Here is a 20396-nt window from a genome sequence, read left to right on the forward strand (position 1 = left end):
TTGGAACTGATTCCCCAATCACGTCTCTTTATTATTTTCAATTCACTTTTTCTTCTTTCCTTTGGCTTTACCTAATAAAAATCAAACTCGTGTGTTCTAGAGCAACTAATTTTCCAGAAACATACTGTTAGATTCAAATCATCAAAAGCATCCATATGAAATTTCTCCTGATCATTTATAACTTCCATAATAGTCTGAATCACTTGCATTACTCAGATTTCATATTCACTGAGCTTTATCACTTTAAAACCAAGTAACAGGGTAGGCACATCGCTAAGTCGATCCTATTACCAACATGTCAGACGGACATGCACTAATGAAAACACAAATTATGGACATTATTGTTTACATGCTCATGAGGAAAAGTAAAGAAACAGGAATCTCTTCAGTTTTGAGGCTTATATCCCGTTGAGGGTAACCACAACCTTGCGAGGAGTAGCGTTGTCGCGGTGCTCACATAGCCATATCCCCTGAAGCAAAATAGCAGAAGGAACTATAACTTACTCTGATGTAGTTATATATAATATTGCAGAAAAAATCGAATGGCTTATGGAGCTAATAATAGATGCTTTAGACATGATCTAAAGCAAGTACTTATGCACGCGCTATACTATCTATGTGAGGATATGCGGGATTGAAACATAAGTTCACTCTACAGCTCTTGGTTACTTGGGGGGAGGGGGTGGTGGTGCCAGATAGTCCAAGGGGTCGAAGACTATTGGCATGACCTGCAGTATTTTGGTGATATTTTATCCCTGCCCACATTTTTATGATCTTTCTAATATATATTTTTCCAATAGACTGAAAAACAACTCGCATCTTTACACTTGATAAAGTAATTAAGTCCTACAAAACTTCACTTACTGGGAAAACAAAAGCCCTGCAAAACTAGGTCCAGAAAAAGGCCAACTCACATTACACCATCAGATCCATTTATCTTCTGTGCGTATGTGAGGAATTTTTTATTTTATTTTTAATATTCATATAAAAAATAAAAATAAAAAAAATCAGTTTTTTCATCTATATCTTAGACTGTGTTATCCTTATAGAAACTCACCTAGAGCAATAAGATAGTTAACTGAGTTTAAAAGACTACGGCTTGTGCATGGGGGGTCTCGCTACAATTCTCTTTCTAACCTTCTTTTATCATTAGCCAAGCATGAGAGAATTGGAACTGATTCCCCAATCATGTCTCTTTAATATTTTCAATTCACTTTTTCTTCTTTCCTTTGGCTTTACCTAATAAATATCAAACTCGTGTGTCCTAGAGCAACTAATTTTCCAGAAACATACTGTTAGATTCAAATCATCAAAAGCATCCACATGAAATTTCTCCTGATCATTTATAACTTCCATAGAAATTTTAGTGACTACTGTCATATACCTGCCAGGTTCCCATGTTAAGCTGTCCATTTGTGATTGGAACCCTGCATAAGAATTAAGACCGATTGATTAGAAAGCAGACCATAAAACTTCAGAGAAAATGAACAGTTCTAACTACAAATCTAAAATCATCGCACGTCAGGGTACAGCCAAACATTGACGATTTGATATGTGCCGGCATGTCGTCCGGGCCTGCAGAAGTTACAAAACTCAAAATTAACAGGGAGAAGTGAAAGAAAAAGACAGTATTCATGGAATTAGAAATCAGAGCCAAAATAACACAAATAAAAGCTACTAACCTTCAATGGTATGCCTCCAAGGTGCAGATCTTCCCTAAAAAAACATACCCAAAACCACGTAAGGCCTCATCAGATGACATAGGATGCTTGCATGAAATACTAAACCACACAAACAGACCTCCGGGACTATCATGTTGAGAAATGTCTCAGTATCAACTTGAACATCAGAGTCGTAATTCTCATTGATGGTAAGAGAAGCGCTTGTATGCTGTACTGAAAATTTTAAAATAAAAGACAATTCCAATAAACAAATCCACACTGAACAAGAAGGGACAATTATGAGATGGTTCTCGTATTACTTACAGAAGAAATGAGCAAGGCCACACTTAAATTCTGACAGATCTTGAGCAATTTCCTTCTTTATCTGATATTTCAATAAAAATCGTCACCAGTATTGGAATTAATATAAAAGATAAATGATTAAATCATCCAGTCTGAGTAGGAAGATGGGGTGATGTTTTATGATTTTCCCTCTGGAGGGCTGCTTTCAATTTGAGCTAGAAACTGTGACAAGCGTGTTTGATGGTTGTAGAATTCAAAAAAAAAAGATTTGAATTTTGAAAATCTCTGTCTCGGATAAATTTCACATCTAGTGATGATTGGCTGTTCGATTATCTTGAGGTTTCCAGGTCGAGGTAACAAATTCAGCGATACTAAACTCCAATACGTTCGACTAGTGCCGAAATTCAGTCCCCAGCAGCAGAAGAAATGAAATGCATAAACAGAAATTGGATGCAAGGTGGTTATGCTCATTGGGTATTTAATGCTTGCTTCCATATACCAAAACACAGACAGACCCTCCTCAAAACGACAAAAAGAACCGGCGGAGTATCAAAGATTATTCACTGCTACATATACAAAATTGCCAAGATAAATATGGGGGGCGAATCTGGATGGTGATATGATTATGGTACCTTAGGAGTGATAAGATGACAGCCCCTCTTCTGGGGAGGTAGAGTTATGGTCTTCTGAGCCCACTTAGGAGAAGCCCCAGCCGCCGCCGCCGCCATCGAACTGGGATCGTTTGCAGTGCTCGGTGTCGGACTTGTGTACAGAGACCTCACGCGAAGTGGAGCAAAGGTAGGCTTCGCAGGCGAGAACAGGGAGGATGTTTGCATGGTTGCAAGCCCACCCAACTCCAACCAAGCCCAAGAATGTTCCAGACGTGGGGTGCGGATCAGGATTACAAGGGGGCAAAAAGCATTCTACGCCTACTATTATTTGCTTTCGTTGTGTGGTTTACCTCTTGCGGACATTCCAACCTTGCATTTATTTTAGGGGATTAAGATTTTTTATGACTTTATGATATAAATACTTATTATAATTTAGAGATATATAAATGTAAATTTGTAATATGCATATTTCAGCAGCTTGGGAGCCTGTGAATTTAGTGGTACAACGTGTCTGTGCTGCCAGAAGATGTTCAAAATGTAATACATCTATCATTATCTACTGCAATAGAAAAACACAGAAGAAAACATTACAAAAATCGTGTTAAGCTCTAAAAGGGTAAGTTGACGCAAAAATGGGCCGGAGTTGATATTTTGGATTTAGAGAGAGGAGAAAAAAAAAAAATAGTAGTTTTGTTTGGCGGAGAATTTAGAATATGAGAAATGCTTATTTTTTATTTTTTTAGGAAAATTGTTATCATTCGTTAATCAATAAACTTGCATTCATGATTAAATATAATATATAATGTCTCCACATCAAACATGACATCATAAACTCTTAGTACACTATTTTTTTTTATGACTAGTCTAGTCTTCACTACCGCTAATACTCTCTACAGACAAACGTTCAAGATGTAACACTCTCTATTTAAACAGAGACTCAATCTCTACAGACAAAAGTCTAAGAGACAAACTCTTTTTTTAAAAAAAAAAAAAAAAACTAGATATAAGAAAACCAAAAAGAAAATTAGTAAGATAGATATGAAAAATAATGGAATATTACAGTTTGAATAAACTCTGGCAGACTTCAGAATTTGGGATGGCGTATGAAGATAATACGCTTGTCTCTTTTCAATCACAAAGGTCAAACCTAAAAGATTTGGTGGTGGTGAGTCCAGTGATCTGACTCGTGTGATGAGAAGAGCTATCGAAATGGGTGCTCGTGAGGACCACGAACAAATATAGGTGGCATGTAAAGACCACACGCAGTGATTTTTGCAAAATCGTCACTTTCCTTCAAACGATTTTGTGTTGCACATGTCTCTTAGAAGTTGCCGGAAAGCTATAAATCTATCTTTTTTTTTGGCCTTGGAGGAAGCAAAATAAAACTAACTAAAAAGAACTACTTTAATAGACAAGGTGGGTAAGTGGAGGAATGAGAGAAACGAGAGGGAGAAGGAGGATGATCTTCATCTGGTGAAAATCAAATCTGTAGTCCTTGGTTTCTTATGAGAGAGAGAGAGGGAAGGAATAGAAATCTCAAAAACCTATTTTAGTAGTGAGTGTTAAATATGGTAGGATACTCTAGAATACGAGTAATGCTAGCTAGATATAGTCTTACAGCATCCACATTAATTTCATCAAAATTATCTTTAAAATTTGATAAAAAATACATGTTTTCCATCAATCCAAAACCTTCCTATCCATAACCCTACATTGAATAGCCATTGGATTCATCAAAATAATAATATAATATTATTTTTGTAATAATAATATTTTTAATTTATTTTTCATATTTTACAATTACACTAACCATATGTACATTAATAATTTAATTTGATTCTTAAACTATTGATTCCCAAATTGAAACATTTCTTTCAATTTATGCAAATTAATCCTCTGGTATTATTTTGCACGTCTAGGGCACTATTATATGTGCAAAAACATGATAATCGTAGTCCCTATTATGATCATCTAACACTGACAAGAAAGCACATTCACAAAAGCTAGTTAAAAAAACATTAATCTCTCACAATGTACCTCGAACATAACCAAAGCCCTCTACAAAGTATCAACCTTCAACTAAATGTAGCTTTTATTTTTTCTATCCTGTAACATTTAAACTAAGGTAAAAGAAATAACTGATTTTTGTTGTAAAAACACTTGAAAAGGACCAAGAAAATCCACTAAAAAGGATTTGCTTGATTAAAATTGAATAAACAACACATTTGCTTGATGGACATAGCCCTTCAAATTTGAAGGAACCACAAGTTTTACTGTAGCTCATATCTTTCCATTCATCCTTTTAGCTAATATAATGTACTTCTAATTTGATGAAATTCATCATATTTTACATTGGGCTAGGCTTTTGATGAAGCCAATACCAATGCTCTTAGGGAGCGCAAGCCACACACTCTATTTAAAAAAAATAGAGTTTATTATTAAAATATAATTTTTTCATATGAGTCCTAAATTTACCTAATTTTTTTAAATTGAGTGCGTAGAATTTGTATACTCTAAGATTACAAATATAATTCTTTTAGAATAAGGAGATGGGGATAGGATTATATGGATTGAAAAACAAATAAACGCATGAAATGAATTGCTCGATATTTATAGTTGTTTTAGTGAATTGCTCGGACAACATTAATGTTGTCCTCACGAGACTCACTGCACATGTCTATCTCTAGATCTTAAAATTTAATTAAGAACTTAATCAATGGATTTTGGTGCGGATTATATAAACTGATCCCATCATCAATCATATGCAATTTATAAATTACACTACAAAATATTTATAGCTTAAATAACATGATAAGAATACTTAATTTTTTTTCTTAATAACGTTTCTCAAAGTAAATGTTTGAGAAATTGTCTTATTCAAAATACTTGTGATCAACGCCTCATTGCATTTAATATAATTGTACGTTTGGCATAAAAGAAAAACTTGGGAACTTAATTTGATATTGTTAAAATAAACAAAGTATCCTATCTTTGTTTGCATAAATTAGCCACAATGTAAAGTTTTTATTTTTTTCTGAAAAAAATGCAAAATTAAGGTCCCGTTTGGTTTTACAGATAGCCTCAATCCATTTAATCTCATCTTAACATTTAAATACCATTAAAATATAAATACTTTTCAATTTCAAATTTTTAAAATTTTCAATCATTATCTAATCGTTACAACTTTTCTAAGCTTATAAACAAAACACAAAAAATTATTCAACTTTTTAAATCTAAAAACAAAAAAAAATATTCAAAAATTATATTATAATGATATTTTAACTTTATAATATTTTTAAACAAATTTTTCTCTCACATTTTTCAAAAACTCATAAAACGTTTTAACTAAAACTATTTCATTATTATTTATAAACTATCTCACTATTATTAATAGATTTATCATCCCATCCCATCTTATTGTGTAACCAAACAAGATTAAGTACTGCAAACTTTTTATGGATCAAGTTAGATTCTATTAGATGTTATTTGAATAGTGAGATAAGATAAAATGATTTTAGATGGAAGTGGAATAAAATATTGTTAGAATATTATTTTTTAATATTATTATTATTTTGAGATTTGAAAAAGTTAAATTGTTTATTATATTTTGTATAAGAATTAAAAAAATTATAATTATGAGAAGCAATAAAATGAGATGAGATGAAACAATTTCCATCTTAGTTTTTTAAAAATAATTAGATGATATGAGATAAAATTTGAATAATATATTATTAGAATATTATTTTTTTAATATTATTATTATTATTTTAAGAATTGAAAAAGTTAAATTTTTTATTATATTTTGTGTTAAAATTTAAATAAATTATAATAATTAAATGAGATGTGTTGCGAGAGGAGTTTGAAATCCAAAAGGTTCGCATCAAGATTTCTCATCTCAAACATAAAATTCTTATCTCATCATTATAATTTTTTTAAATTTTCATACAAAATATAATAAACAATTTAATTTTTTCTTAACATTTTCAAATCTCAAAATAATAATAATATTAAAATATAATATTTTAATATTTAATCTTAAAATTTAAAATTCTCATATAAGAAATCTCAGTGATCAAATAAAATTTAACTAATAAATATTTTTGAATTTTTTTCAAGAGAGTTGAGCTAATTTCTTTCTCATATACTACAAGGACAAAATAAAAATAAAAACAAAATCTCACTTTTTTTGTCGGTGTGAAAGTGACAACCTTTAGTTTCTCAAGTACTTTATTAGAATGATCAGCTATATGATTTAAATCGAATTTAATCTGCTAGTCTCTAATTTAAAATTAAATAATCATAATTACTTAAAAAATCAATATTATGATTTTAAGCTTTTTTTTAATCATAATTAAAATATCTAAATTTTGAAAAAAATATATAAAAATATGATATAATAACTATCGAGTGACAAATCAGAGGTAGAGAGATCGGATAAAGTGTAATTAAGCAATAAGAGTAATATAAATGGATGGTAATGAAAAATGAAGGTAGTTGGCGTACATCTCACGTAAAAAGCAGGAAATTGATGGCAATGGAAAGTGATCCGAGCAGCCAGTGCTCTCGCTTCTAGAGAAGAATTTCATCTCGGGACATTGAAATTATTAGAGGTCATCCTCGTCGGCATGGCGATAGGGAAAGCATAAGTGAAATTTGAAAGAGAAGCGTGTGTGGTAAGGAGGCTTCAGAACTGTACAGTCCTTTACCAGAGCTGTGGTTCTTTTTGACTTTGTGAGAATATTCTTATTTTGAAAGGCATCGATGGGCAATGGAGGGTGGTGGTGGTGGTGGTGGGGTTTGATGATCATAGGAGCGGTGGTGGCGGTAGCGAGCAGCGGTTCGCAAAGGAAAGAAGACCTTCGGGTTTCTCGTATTGCCTTCGGGTCATGCTCCGACCAAAGCGATCCTCAGGTTTTCTTTTCTTTCCACTTTCCTTGCGTAATGAAGCCTTTTTATTTACCAGTATAGCGTGTTTTGTTTTTCCCGTCGTGAACATATTTGTCCGATTGCTAATCGTTTTCTGAGCCCGATTCTATTCCGTACGCCATACCTGCAAAAAGTACATTTCCCCAAACGCAAGGTGGACAAATAGGGTCCCCAACAAGGCTGAAAAGCAGTCCTACAGTTTACTGTCCGCAAATAATATGCCTGTGCCTATTTTTTTGCATTATTTGGTAACTTTAAATTTATTCATCTGTAGATAAGGCCTATGCGTCCCTCGGAACTATTTGTCAGAATAAGTCATATTGCTGCTTACTGTTGCTTGTATTGAGGCGCCATTAGAATAAATGTTTCATCCTTTAGGTTGTGCTTCTTGGATTAAAGATAGAGTTGTTGGCACAGATTAGATAATTTAACCACGGAAACGATTTGTCCATGCTAGGTGTGAAACAGCGACTATTTTGCAATTGGATTTTCAACTGTGACAAACTCGAGTCTTGTGTTTTTGAATGCAGCCTATCTGGGATGCAATAATCAAATATGATCCCCAAGTCTTTATTTGGCTTGGCGATAACATTTATGGAGACAATAAGCGCCCTTTTAAACTGTTTGGAAAGGAAAGAACAATCGGACCCTGGAAGAATGCTCCAAGGTTTGTTCCTAACTCCAGGCAGGAAATGGAGTTAAGATTCAAGAAAGCTAAGACTAATCCTGGCTATTCTCGTCTTCGGGAGAAAACTAAGGTGTCTCAGTCAACCCATTCTCATAATTAATATTGTGTCATAAGCTTGGTCATTAAGTATAATCATATCCTTGACAAGTTTCTGCATGAACTTTGCAGAACTTGTGCTCTATTAATAATTCTATTCTTTCATATTATTCTGCCTAAGTGATAATATTTTCATATTGTAGATAATCGGCACATGGGATGACCATGATTATGGATTAAATGATGCAGGAAAAGAGTTTTCTGCGAAAATATCCAACCAAGAACTTCTCCTTGATTTTTTAGAAGAACCTCAGGATAGTCCACGGTGAGGATATTTCTGTTCGTTTGATCATCTTTAGCTTTGTATATTATTATACTTAGTCAATGCAAAAAAGAAAAAAGGAATAAAACAATAGCTTTTCTCCTCAATGTACTGGTTAAGATTTTGGTTCTCTACTTAATGAAATTTTATCAAAATTAGATTAACTTGAACTCAGTCTAAGAAGCAGTTTTAATGTTGATTCAAATGGACAATTTAAGTCCATTAGTTGGAGGGTTGGTGCTATTAGGAAAACTCACCATGCCTTCAATGTTACAGGCGCAAGCAGGCTGGTGTGTATGCATCATATACATTTGGCCCTTTGGGTAGACAAATAAAGGTACCAAAGTGAATGCTTTCAATTACTTCTATAATACTTTCTTTTACATATAATTTGAATAGTCTGCTGGATCAGATTTGTTAATTTTCTCAATTGATATTCTTTTTGGTACCATCAATAAATAATCAGCATGGCTTTTTGTGCGTGACTTCTATTCACTGACCGTACCCACCAATAGGATAATAACCAACTTATAATGTAACCCAATTCTTTCAGTAATCTTGTTCTGATTCTCATGTGAGACTTGTCAGGTTATCCTCTTAGATACTAGATACCACAGAGATCCTCTGTCAAGTGATGGTACCATTTTGGGGAATTTGCAGTGGACATGGCTAGAAAAAGAGCTGAATGGTCCAGCATCAGCCATTACTATAATTGGATCTTCTATTCAGGTATATCTGAATTTGATTCCCTACATATTATGAGGTTTTATATCTAAGTGGTTACATGTCAACTGTTTATTTTTTTAAGTGGTGCTGTTGGTCATCAAGTCATATGACTTGTGTTTTCTCGTTTTCAATGTTTGGATTGATTAAGAAATTATTAAGGTCGCTTTACAATGTATTCTTGTAATGCTCGAATATTCTTGTGCCCATTCTGTCGAATGCAGAAGTCAAAGGAAACTTTGGCCTCTCAATATAAATTTGTGTAACACGGTGATAGTTGAGTCTGATATTTTATAAGCTATCCTCTGCTATATCCTGCTTGGCATTGTTATGCCCCCATTTCTGGTACAAATGGTAGAAGTGGTTTTATTCCTGCTGCTTCTATTATTTCTTCCTCCCTGTTCTGTACCACTATTTTTTTTATGAGTAATAAATTTTCATTAAAAATCACAAAAGGCGCAAACCCCTATTTTGTACCTCTATTTGAGTATGTTTATGAGCTTTTCTCTTCTGCTTTACGCTTTATCCCCTTTTGAACCATTTTTGGAGGATGATTTTTTGGAGAATAATTTGTGCCTGGCAATGCCATTTTTACAAAGGATCTCTTCTTGGATAAGTCATTCTACTTTTTTGGATCTGTCAACTTCGTTTCTGTTAGCAAGGTATTTACTTTGTTAGACCTGGCATCATCTTTTCCATACAATTCAGGTTATATCAAATCTTTCAGCAACCACTGGCCCATTGATTTCTTCCGAGTCTTGGGGACGTTTCCCAAAGGAGAGGGATCGCCTTTTCAAATTGATAGCAGACAGTAAGGTGATAATCTTTAATCCATGCTCATCCATCTGAACTGAACTACATGTAATTGTGTTCTTATGTTATTCAGCAATATCAGCCTATGTGTTTGACAAGGTTTTCTCTTTCTATCTTCTTTGTTGCTCTAAATTTTTACTTGCCTTGTGTTTTATCTCTTCCTATTGGTATGATAATGGAGGATGCTTAACTGCACACTAACCCTCCATTTCACAAACCCTTCTTCTGTAGAGAGATCAAGTCTTCTTCATTAGTGGTGATGTTCATTTTGGAGAAATTGCACGGTATGACTGTGCCACTGGATATCCCCTATATGACATTACATCAAGTGGGCTCACAAAATCAATAGAGGAGGCAGTCCCACCACCGTTTCATTTCATAGTGAGGTTTGTGGCAAGCTTGACACCCACTACAATGAGAGTCATGAATCAGAATTGCAGATTTAGTTCATGCACATATGGTATGCAACTACAATGCGAATCATTTGCATTAAATATGAATATGGCTTTTCTGTTGTGGAAATATGATTAGCTCTTTGAAAGTTCAACCTTTAAACTGTGGATTATTTTTAGGTCAACCAAATTTTGGTGCAATTGAGATAGACTGGGATGCAACTCCAGTGACCTTGAAACTTGAAGTTAAGGATATCAATGGGTTAACCGTGACTGGTGTCAAGATGTCATTATTGGAACTGCAAGCTGGAAGTATAAACAACGTTGTCACCATGAAAACAGGGGAATATTGGAGGCATTGTTCCCCCGAAGTTACTCTACCGTGGCTTGTCAGATATCGCCTGGCTATTGTTTTCTACAGTGCTGTTGCTAGTACGTCATTTCTGTTAATGTCATCATCTTTTTTAATGCCTACTTCATGTAAAATGCTTACCAACACCATCTCATTGCTGCATGAAGGCCCTTTTAATGCTTATTACATGGGATGCTTGCAAAGTCTCTTCACAGTAGTTAACTATGACGTGAAGCACTTGTTAGTTCTCAATAAATATTTTCATTAAGAAAGGAAATGAAGGACCATAGTACACAAGAGATATACAAAAGAGCTAATTATGTATGAAAGCACCACTTATAGGCACCATCCAGTAGTGCGCAAGTTAGTTCATTTGAATCAAATCAGGTACATTTGCCGCTCTTTGATATATCCTTAAAATGAGCAGCCCAGTTAAAGAAGTTATAGAGAATTGTAAGTTAGGAAAGACCTCCTGGTGGATCAAGAACTTGTAAAGTAATTTTTAGGGAAATTCTACTTGTCCCTCAAATCCTAAGCATTGTGTTCAACATAAATGGCTCTCAAGTTTTGTGAACTTAGCATTTATCACTTGTGATTCTGTGAGACACTAAGATGTAACTTTGAAAATGATTTTGTTACTTGCTCAATTGATTCAATTAGTTCGAATATATTATTTTTCTTAAATTCATTGACTAACATTTATAATAAAACTTAAAGTTACAAAATCTGAACTTTTATAACTTGAAAATAAAAGTTTGGATTTAAGCAAGTGTCTGGAGGATCTATATTCCCTCGTTATGACATTATACAATGAAGAAATTAATGTTTCCTGTTCCTGGCAAGTGTTCACTAGGTTTATCTTTGAGGTGGCATGGAATTCAGCTCATAATATTCAATTACATCTTATGATTCTTGTACTGATGTTTTTAGGTTTTTGATTTTTGTTGCAGTCTTGCTTCTAGCTTTGATAGTATTCACATATGCAGCTGTATTAATCAGCAGGCGATGTCTGGGCAAATGCAAGTTTGATTGACTGTCTGTCTGTCAGGGTATTTGTTTAGTTATAAGTTTACACAGTTTCGCACCCCAGAAACAAGTTTCCACTTACTGAAAGGTCTCTTTGAACTTTGAAGGCTTTTCTGCTAGATTTATAAACTTGTGTTTTATTGGATGTATTATTTTCTGGGCTGGTCGATGGAAACCAAACCACTGTAAAAACTAAAAAGTGCTTTCAGATAGACGCGATTTGTACAGCAGCAGTGGCAGTAAATGGGCAAAATTCTGTCATCAATTCATTTTCATCTTAATTCACGCACTTGGGTATGTAAATTGTAATATATTTATTCATTAAAAAAAGAATAAAAGTTTGAGGCAGGCCCTGCGACCCAAACTCTTTGACGGGCTGCGAAGACTACACGCAGTCAAGATGGGAAATGAGAGTTTCCCCAAATCATACGTAAAAGTTACGTGCCTCTTTCGTCTACGTATTTTTTTATAAAATAAACTTTATAAAATAAGGATAAGCTTCGTATTCCCTTACCACTTATTTATGATTTTTTTATTATTTATTATTTTTAATTTTAATTAATGGTTAAAAAATAAATATTAATAAAATTATATATTATTTTAAACGATTAAAGATATTAAAGAAACAAAAATTTTAAATATAGGCAAAAAAAATGATAAAATGGTAGCAAGCCTATCATTATTATTATTATTTATTTTTTAATTTTTATACGGTTGACGGAGGATTTGATTCATTCTTTTACTTTCATAACCCCTGGTTGAGAGTGGCAGGACTGGAAATTGGACAGAACGTGTCGATCCAACTAATCACGCGTTGAATTCCTCTTCTTCTTCTTCTTAAATATCTTTTTATTTTTGAAAAGATAGGACTGACTGATAGGGACGGTACGAGAGGCCAAAAGTCCAACTTCGTTGCCTTCCTTCCCAGTCCCGACCCCCCCCCCCCCCCCCCCCCCCCCCCCCCTTCTCTCTCTCTCTCTCTCTCTCTCTCTCTCTCTATGTTATGTTCATCCCACATCAAGCAACCAGAACAGGATCGTAATCCTTTCCGGAGTTATCTGAATGGGGAACTCTAAATTAATTTACTTAATTTGTTCCCTTTTCGTGGTTGTGTTTCTCCGGACATCCCACATCTGTGTGGAAGCCCAACAAACGTATCTGGACAACAAGCAGCTCAATTGCTCCAACGACGTAAACTTCACGGATGGCTACTCTTGCAACAGCGTCCAATCCTCCTGCGAAGCCTACCTCACCTTCCGATCCAATCCTCCTCAGAATTCGCCGGCCGCCATCGGCTTGCTCTTAAGCTCCGATCCCTCCCTCATTGCCGAGGCCAACAACATCTCTAACTTTGACACAATTCCCACCGAAACCCAGATACTAATCCCGGTCAATTGCTCTTGTTCGGGTCCTTACTACCAGTATAACACCTCTTATAAGTTGAGCGGGCGGGGCGAGACCTACCTCACCGTTGCCAACAACACCTACCAGGGGCTGACTACCTGCCAGGCCATGATGGCCCAGAACTCATACGGCGAGCGCAATCTCACGGTGGGCTTGAATCTAGAGGTGCCGCTCAGGTGTGCTTGCCCGACTTCCAATCAGACGGCGGCTGGGATCAAGTACTTGCTCACTTATATGGTCACCTGGGGCGATAGCGTTTCTGCTATTGCTGAACTTTTCGGGGTGGATATGCAGAGCGTACTGCACGCGAACGACCTTTCTGAGGAGAGCGTTATATTCCCCTTCACACCCCTTCTTATTCCTCTTAAGAGCAAGCCCAGTAGAATTCAGAGCACAGCCTCTCCATCCCCTGCACCGGCCCCCCCGTCGCCCACCGCTGATTCTGGGAAATCCAACAAACGGTGGATATTCGTGGGTGTTGGCATTGGAGCTGCTGCGTTGCTTGTCCTCTCCGCTTTTCTGCTTTGGTTCTTCTGTGGCGGTCAGTTTCACAAGAAGCCACCCCAGCCACTCCCAACTTTGGCACCACCTCTGAAGAAGCCCCCACAGTCTTCCCATGAAAATTCATGGTCTATTTCTACAGAAGGTGTTCGTTATGCTATCGAATCCTTAACCGTATACAAGTTTGATGAATTAGAAAAGGCCACTGGGTTCTTCGGGGAAGCTAACAGAATCAAGGGCTCTGTCTACCGGGGATCCTTCAAGGGTGATGATGCTGCTGTTAAGGTCATGAAAGGGGACGTTTCGAGCGAGATCAACTTGTTGACGCGCATCAACCACAATAACATCATCAGGCTATCTGGTTTCTGCGTACACGGAGGGAACACTTACCTTGTTTACGAGCATGCAGAAAATGGGTCTCTCAGCGATTGGCTTCAATCAAACAAGCTTCAAAATAATACCCCTTTAACATGGAAGCAGAGGGTTCAGGTTGCCTATGATGTGGCCGATGCTCTCAACTACCTCCATAACTATGCCAACCCTCCCTACATCCACAAGAACTTGAAGACCAGTAACATTCTTTTGGTTTCCAATTTCAGAGGCAAAGTTTCCAATTTTGGACTGGCAAGAACAATGGAGAATGAAGACAACGGAGGACTCCAACTGACCAGACATGTGGTCGGTACTCAGGGTTACATGGCGCCGGAGTACATCGAGAACGGAGTGATTACTCCTAAGCTAGATGTGTTCGCGTTTGGGGTTGTCGTATTGGAGCTCTTATCCGGAAGAGAAGCCGCTGCTGCCGGCAAGGATGGAGGAGATCGTGAGGAATTACTATTTACATCCATAAGACTGGTTCTTGAAGGAGACAATGTCAGAGATAAACTGCGAGAATTTGTGGATCCTTCTCTTGGGCATGAGTACCCTCTGGATTTAGCCTTCTCCATAGCCCAGCTTGCTAAAAACTGTGTTGCGCATGACCTCAACTCTCGCCCGGCCATGGCAGAAGTTTTCATGACTCTGTCCAAGATTCTGTCGTCGTCATTGGACTGGGATCCATCTGACGAGCTCGAACGTTCCACATCAATTGGTCAAACTCATTCCAGATAGATGGCAATTGGAATGGCATATGCTCTTGCGCTCCAGATTGAGATGCATAAAGCCCTGCTGTAATCCTGTCGGGTAATCCCATGATTAATTTACTGATCATGATGCAAACATAATAATGGAACGTAGTAATTGTTCTCTCTCCCTGGTTTCCAGCTTAGGATGCGGTTCTACTCAAGTATTTATATGAATATGAATATCATGTTCTTAACGCTTTCAAAAAAATTTTAATCAGATTATTGTATTTTATGTCTCATGTCCCTCCTTGTCCTTCTAAAATAGTTCAGTGAGATGCAACTGGGTAGACAATTGTATTATGCAGAGACAATTTTTATTTTTTATTTATCCTTTTTTGATGCATGCTCATGCTCCAGCCATTTACACAACCTCGTATTCACGGAACAAGAGAGCATCAATTTGCATCTTCTCCATTTCAGATTTTTGAGTTTTGAAAATCTACGGCCCCGCTTTAGATTATTTTCATACGCTATGTAAGTAAAAACTTCAAAATAAATAAGGTTTGGCTGCTTCAGGCCGGATTCACGTTTGCATAGGAATTTCAAGAACCAAGAAATAACTTTTTTTTTTTTGAATTATGATCAGCATGGCCAGACAAAAATCAGATAAGAAAGCGGTAGCTAAGAAGATTTTATCATAATATATATATATAACTAACAATTATAGTAGCGCAAAAATACAAGACGTCCAACACCAAATTCTTGAGAACAGCAACATATGCACTCCGAATCTAAATGGGTAACTTAATAAAGCAACTGAGTAAATGTTACAAATGCCCAATATTTCAGCAATGACAAAATCTAACTCTGAGACAGCTGGTGCTACAGTAGAATACCATTACATAATTTACAGTATGATTACATAATCTACAGATATTAGACCTAAGCGCCCTCTGTTTCATGCAAAGGTAGACAATCAAGAGAGTTTCAATCAGAGGGTGAATTGGGTAAGTTAGTACCCCAACATTTCCAAATCATGTTATAAACTTCTGCAAAGCCTTCCAATATCTGATAGAAGAAGGGATTGTATGGATTGCCGAAGAATCCATCTCTCAGTGCTCTGACAGGACTCAATGTTGGATGAAGAGTTGGACGCAGATTTCGATTGTCTTGCAAGCAAATGCACGCGTGAGAAGAGCCCTGAAGGTCTCATCACTGTGAAAACACAAAGCATACCAGAAAATTAAATTACAAAATATCTATTGACGGCAGGGATTATTGGATCTTCCATTCAGGTATATCTGAAATATTATTTCCTATATATTATGAGGTTTGGTGTCTGAGTGGTTACATGTCATCTGTTCCTTTTTTTAATGCAGCTGTTGGTTATTAAAATATATGATGTGTGTTGTTTGTTTTCCATGTTATGATAAAATATGATTGATTGAGGAATTATTGAGATGAGTTTACAATGTATTTTTCTAATGATTGGATATTCTTGTTTTCATTCCGTAGAATGCAGAAGTCAAAGGAAACTTAGGCCCTAATCCCTCTCTCTCAAGCATTGTAAATCATATGCATCAACCATGTTCTTACCACTTCCCCTTTTAGTTAGATTTGTTGGTCACCAAGGTTGGTCTGAGAGCATTGTCTGTTTTCAATCAATAGAAGTTAAAAGGTTTTTATTAAATAGTAGGATTGATGCCATCTTTTGCTGCCAATTAAGATTTTAAGGGTTATGTTTGGAGAAGAGTTACGGTATTGCATGAGCATGTATAGATTTAGTAGGTGTCTTTAGGATGCAGTAGTTTGATGGTTATTTGGAGTCAAACTTCATTCAGGTGTTGGTCTCTTTTGAGTCCAATGCGGTGTGCGAGAGTCCTATTTATAGTCAATCTCTGTTCTACTGGGTCTCTATCCCATTCAAAGCTAGCAAGATTTCAATAAAATCATGAATGGTTATTATTAGCATTTTGCTATTTCGGAAGTAAATGATTCCTTAAAAATGAGAGCGAGAGTCTCTCGAATGCCCTATTACAGTACCCGTTGCTTGTTCAATTGCCAAGACACGTAACAATAAGCTTTGATTTTCTTGGTCCAGCAGCCTTTAATCTTCTTGAAATATAACTTCAATTTTCGGTAGTGACTTGACCAAAACCTCATTCAATAGGACAGTCTGTTCTTACTCGAGAGGAAACTTTTTCAATAATGGTGAATGTAAATTTTGTATATAAAACATGGTGATAGTTCGGGCCTGGCAATCTGTTCTTTGTATAATGTTTTAATAAGCTATTCCCTGCTACTTTCTGCTTGACCTTGTTATGATCCCATTTCGATTTTTGCCTGTTTCTCCTGTTATTTTCTCCTCCCTGTTTTGTACCACTATTCAAGTATAATTACAGACTTTGCTCTGCTTTTTTACACTTCATCTCTATTTGACACCATTCTTGGTGCACAACCCATTCTAGCAACATTGTAATGACACATAACTAGTGCTTGGTGATGCCAAATAGCAAATTAGTGCATGTTCGGGACTGCAGTAGAAAATAGAACCTGTGATGCCATTTTTACAAAAGATATCTTCTAGGATTAGTCATTCTACTTTTTCTTCCCCTTTATCTGTCAACCACATTTCCGTTAGCAAAGTATTTTTCTCTTTTGGACTGGGAATATTTGTAGCACAGTGACATGATAATGTTTAATCTATGCTCGTTCTGGTCTGAGCAACACGTTACTTGACAATAGCAGCCGGTTTCTTTGACAGGATTTTCTATTTTAATCTTTCATTGTTTGCTTTAAATTTCTGCTTGTCTTTCGTTTTATCCCTCCCAATTGGTCTGAGAATAGAGGACGTTGACTAAATAATGACGTTCCCTGTTGCAAATCGTTGCTTCGATTGTAGAGAGATCGAGTCTTCTTCATCGGTGGTGATGTTAATTTCTTGAAAAATCTCACCATATGACTGCTACCGGATATCCACTATATCACAAAATCAATAGCGGAGGCAGTACCGCCCACCATTAACTTTAGTAGGGAGGTTTGTGGCGTGCTTGGTGCCCACTGCAACAAGAGTCCTGGACCAGAATTGCAGATTCCATTCTTGCATCTCGGAGATGTATGCACTCAATAATTTTCTATTGAGGAAATATGATTAGCTCTTCAAAAGTTTAAACTTTAAAACTGGGGATTATTTTCAGGTGAACCAAATTTTGGAGCAACTGAGATAGACTGGGATGCAACTCCCGTGGGCCGTGGCCTTGAGAATTGAAGTTAAGAATATCCACGGGTTAACTGAGACTGGTGTCAAGATGTCATTATTGGAACTGCAAGCTGGAAGTATAAACAATGTTGCCACCATCATAGCTGGAAGTAATTATTTGCTTGATCTGGTCAGTGGCCTGGAATCAAGTCAAGTGGCCTGGAATCATTTTTTCCATACTCATCAAGTTGGCATGGAATCACTTTCTCCAGTCCTTTTTTTCATTAGTTTTTTATGAGATCAATTATTTAGTCTGTTCCATACTCATTATTTCTCGTCTTTAGTCATGTAATTCATCAAGTCAATGGTTTGAAATTTGCAACACTACATTCTTGCCAGGTAGAAGTCTTTCCCATACTCATTGTCTTAGGTATTTGGTGGATAATTAAAACATTTATATGAAATATTAGGTGAGTTCAATTAAAAAATTAAAAAAAAAAATTGTAGCTGTTAACGGTGAATGACCATTGAATATATGATTGTTTAAATAATAATTTGATTATTAATTAACATATTATCAGTAGAATTATAAAATATGAGAAAAATAAATTAGATAAAAATAATAATAAATTAATAATTTATTCTTATTATTTTATTTAATAGATGAATAATTCATTATGAAAAGCAAAACATGCATGAGACATGCAAGGAGAGATGCAATCGAAGAGTCAGACCTCACAGGCAGAGAAAAGGTACCGTCCGACACCGAAAAGTCCAACTTTGTTGCCTCCCCTGACCCTTATTGGGACCCTAATTGGGATCCCCACCCATCCGCTCATTCGTTCACCATGCACTGCGCTCGTCAGTGCTCCCCCTCCCTCTCTCTCTCTCTGTTATGTTTATCTCTAGTCAAGCCATCGGTCAAAATAAGATCATAATCCCCATGATTGGAGTTACCATAATGGAAACCTCTAAAACTAATCTTGATTTGTGCCCTTTTTCTGGTTGCATTACTGCGGTGGACACCCAATCTCTCCTTAGTAGAAGCCCAACAAAGATAAAAGGAAAACAAGCAGCTCAATTGGGACAATGACCTCAACTACAAGGATGGCTATATGTGAAATCCAAGTCTTTCTGTTGGGCTTTGTGTTTTCTCCTTTGGGGAAGGGGGGGTGTATTTTTATATGAGGAGTTTTGGGCCTAGTTGAGTCAAATCGGGTGTGCATGGAGAGCCCAGCCGTGTGCTGGAGCCCAGTCCCTTAACCCACCCATCCACTCCCAACTTTGGCACCACCTATAAAGAAGCCCCAGTCTTCCTATGAAAATTCATGGTCTATTTCTACAGAAGGTTTTCATCATGCTATCGAATCCTTGACCGTATACAAGTTTGATGAAAAGGCCACTGGGTTCTTCAGGGAAGCTAACAGAATCAAGGGCTCTGTCTACCGGGGATCCTTTAAGGGTGATACTGCTGCTGTTAAGGTCATGAAAGGGGACGTTTCGAGCGAGATCAACTTGCTGACGCGCATCAACCACAGTAACATCATCAGGCTATCTGGTTTCTGCGTACACGGAGGGAGCACTTACCTTGTTTACGAGCATGCAAAAAATGGGTCCCTCAACGATTGGCTTCAATCAAACAAGCTTCAAAATAATTCCCCTTTAACATGGAAGCAGAGGTTCAGGTTGCCTATTGTGGCCGATGCTCTCAACTACCTCCATAACTATGCCAACCAGGGGCGGTATCAGAAGGAAGAAAAATGCAGAACACATATTGTTCTCCGTAAAAATGATTTCCTCACATTATATATTCAGTATCAAGTATGCCTTTATATAGGCAGTCGGTTACAAGCAGAGCATAATAGTAATTACACAGGAAAGAATAAAAGTTTGTTACAATAGGCTGTACAACAAACACGTATAACAGATTATTCTTTTACTGGAGTATTCCTAAAGATTCTGCCGTGGAGCTTTTCATTTTATTTCCTTCTTGTGCTGTATTTTTGGCACTTAGGTTAATAGGTGGAACTATGTTGTAGGTTGGGGGGCGGTAAATTTTAAAAATTAGTCTTATATAATTATATAATTATAATTTTAAGTGTAAATATTCTTAAAATATTTAAGATTCTCCCCAACACTCAAAAACACAATATGTCACTCAAATATCTTTAAATCTATTAATATAATAGTTTTGATTTGACATCTCTATCTTTCTTTATTTGTTTTTGATGTGCATTGTGTGATTTATTTAATTTCATTATTTTATATCAATGATATCATATCAAATTTTTTTTTTTTTTTTTTTTTTTTTTTTTTTTTTTTTTTTTTTTTTTATCGTTTTGAGCTTATATATATAGTTATATGATTTTTTTTTC

The 20396-nt window shown here is 36.1% G+C and overlaps 4 protein-coding genes across 4 annotated transcripts; 3 read left to right on the forward strand and 1 right to left on the reverse strand.

Annotated features, from left to right (window-relative positions):
* Nucleotides 1-154: 154 nt before the first annotated feature.
* LOC122316859 (UPF0047 protein YjbQ-like) lies at nucleotides 155-2958 on the reverse strand. Its single transcript, XM_043133681.1, has 7 exons — nucleotides 2597-2958; nucleotides 1986-2046; nucleotides 1801-1895; nucleotides 1683-1716; nucleotides 1521-1575; nucleotides 1385-1427; nucleotides 155-470 (listed from the first exon to the last, which is right to left on the reverse strand). Exons 1-7 carry the CDS (start codon nucleotides 2798-2800, stop codon nucleotides 399-401), a joined length of 564 nt encoding a protein of 187 aa, XP_042989615.1. The 5' UTR covers nucleotides 2801-2958; the 3' UTR covers nucleotides 155-398.
* A 4051-nt stretch (nucleotides 2959-7009) lies between these two features.
* Nucleotides 7010-12118, forward strand: LOC122317544 (alkaline phosphatase D). Its single transcript, XM_043134678.1, has 9 exons — nucleotides 7010-7486; nucleotides 8032-8259; nucleotides 8429-8550; nucleotides 8824-8884; nucleotides 9136-9276; nucleotides 9979-10086; nucleotides 10315-10543; nucleotides 10656-10907; nucleotides 11778-12118. The coding sequence occupies exons 1-9, from the start codon at nucleotides 7337-7339 to the stop codon at nucleotides 11858-11860; spliced, it is 1374 nt and encodes a 457-aa protein (XP_042990612.1). The 5' UTR covers nucleotides 7010-7336; the 3' UTR covers nucleotides 11861-12118.
* Nucleotides 12119-12816: 698 nt separating this feature from the next.
* LOC122316092 (protein LYK5-like) lies at nucleotides 12817-15225 on the forward strand. Its single transcript, XM_043132627.1, has one exon. The coding sequence runs from the start codon at nucleotides 12916-12918 to the stop codon at nucleotides 14866-14868; it is 1953 nt and encodes a 650-aa protein (XP_042988561.1). The 5' UTR covers nucleotides 12817-12915; the 3' UTR covers nucleotides 14869-15225.
* Nucleotides 15226-19284: 4059 nt separating this feature from the next.
* LOC122316094 (protein LYK5-like) lies at nucleotides 19285-20098 on the forward strand (the record flags this gene model as incomplete). Its single annotated transcript, XM_043132629.1, has 1 exon — nucleotides 19285-20098. A coding segment is annotated over one exon (639 nt), but the record flags the coding sequence as incomplete, so codon positions are not given.
* Nucleotides 20099-20396: the final 298 nt, after the last annotated feature.

This window comes from Carya illinoinensis, chromosome 7 (genome assembly GCF_018687715.1).
Source record: "Carya illinoinensis cultivar Pawnee chromosome 7, C.illinoinensisPawnee_v1, whole genome shotgun sequence".
Taxonomy (NCBI): domain Eukaryota; kingdom Viridiplantae; phylum Streptophyta; class Magnoliopsida; order Fagales; family Juglandaceae; genus Carya; species Carya illinoinensis.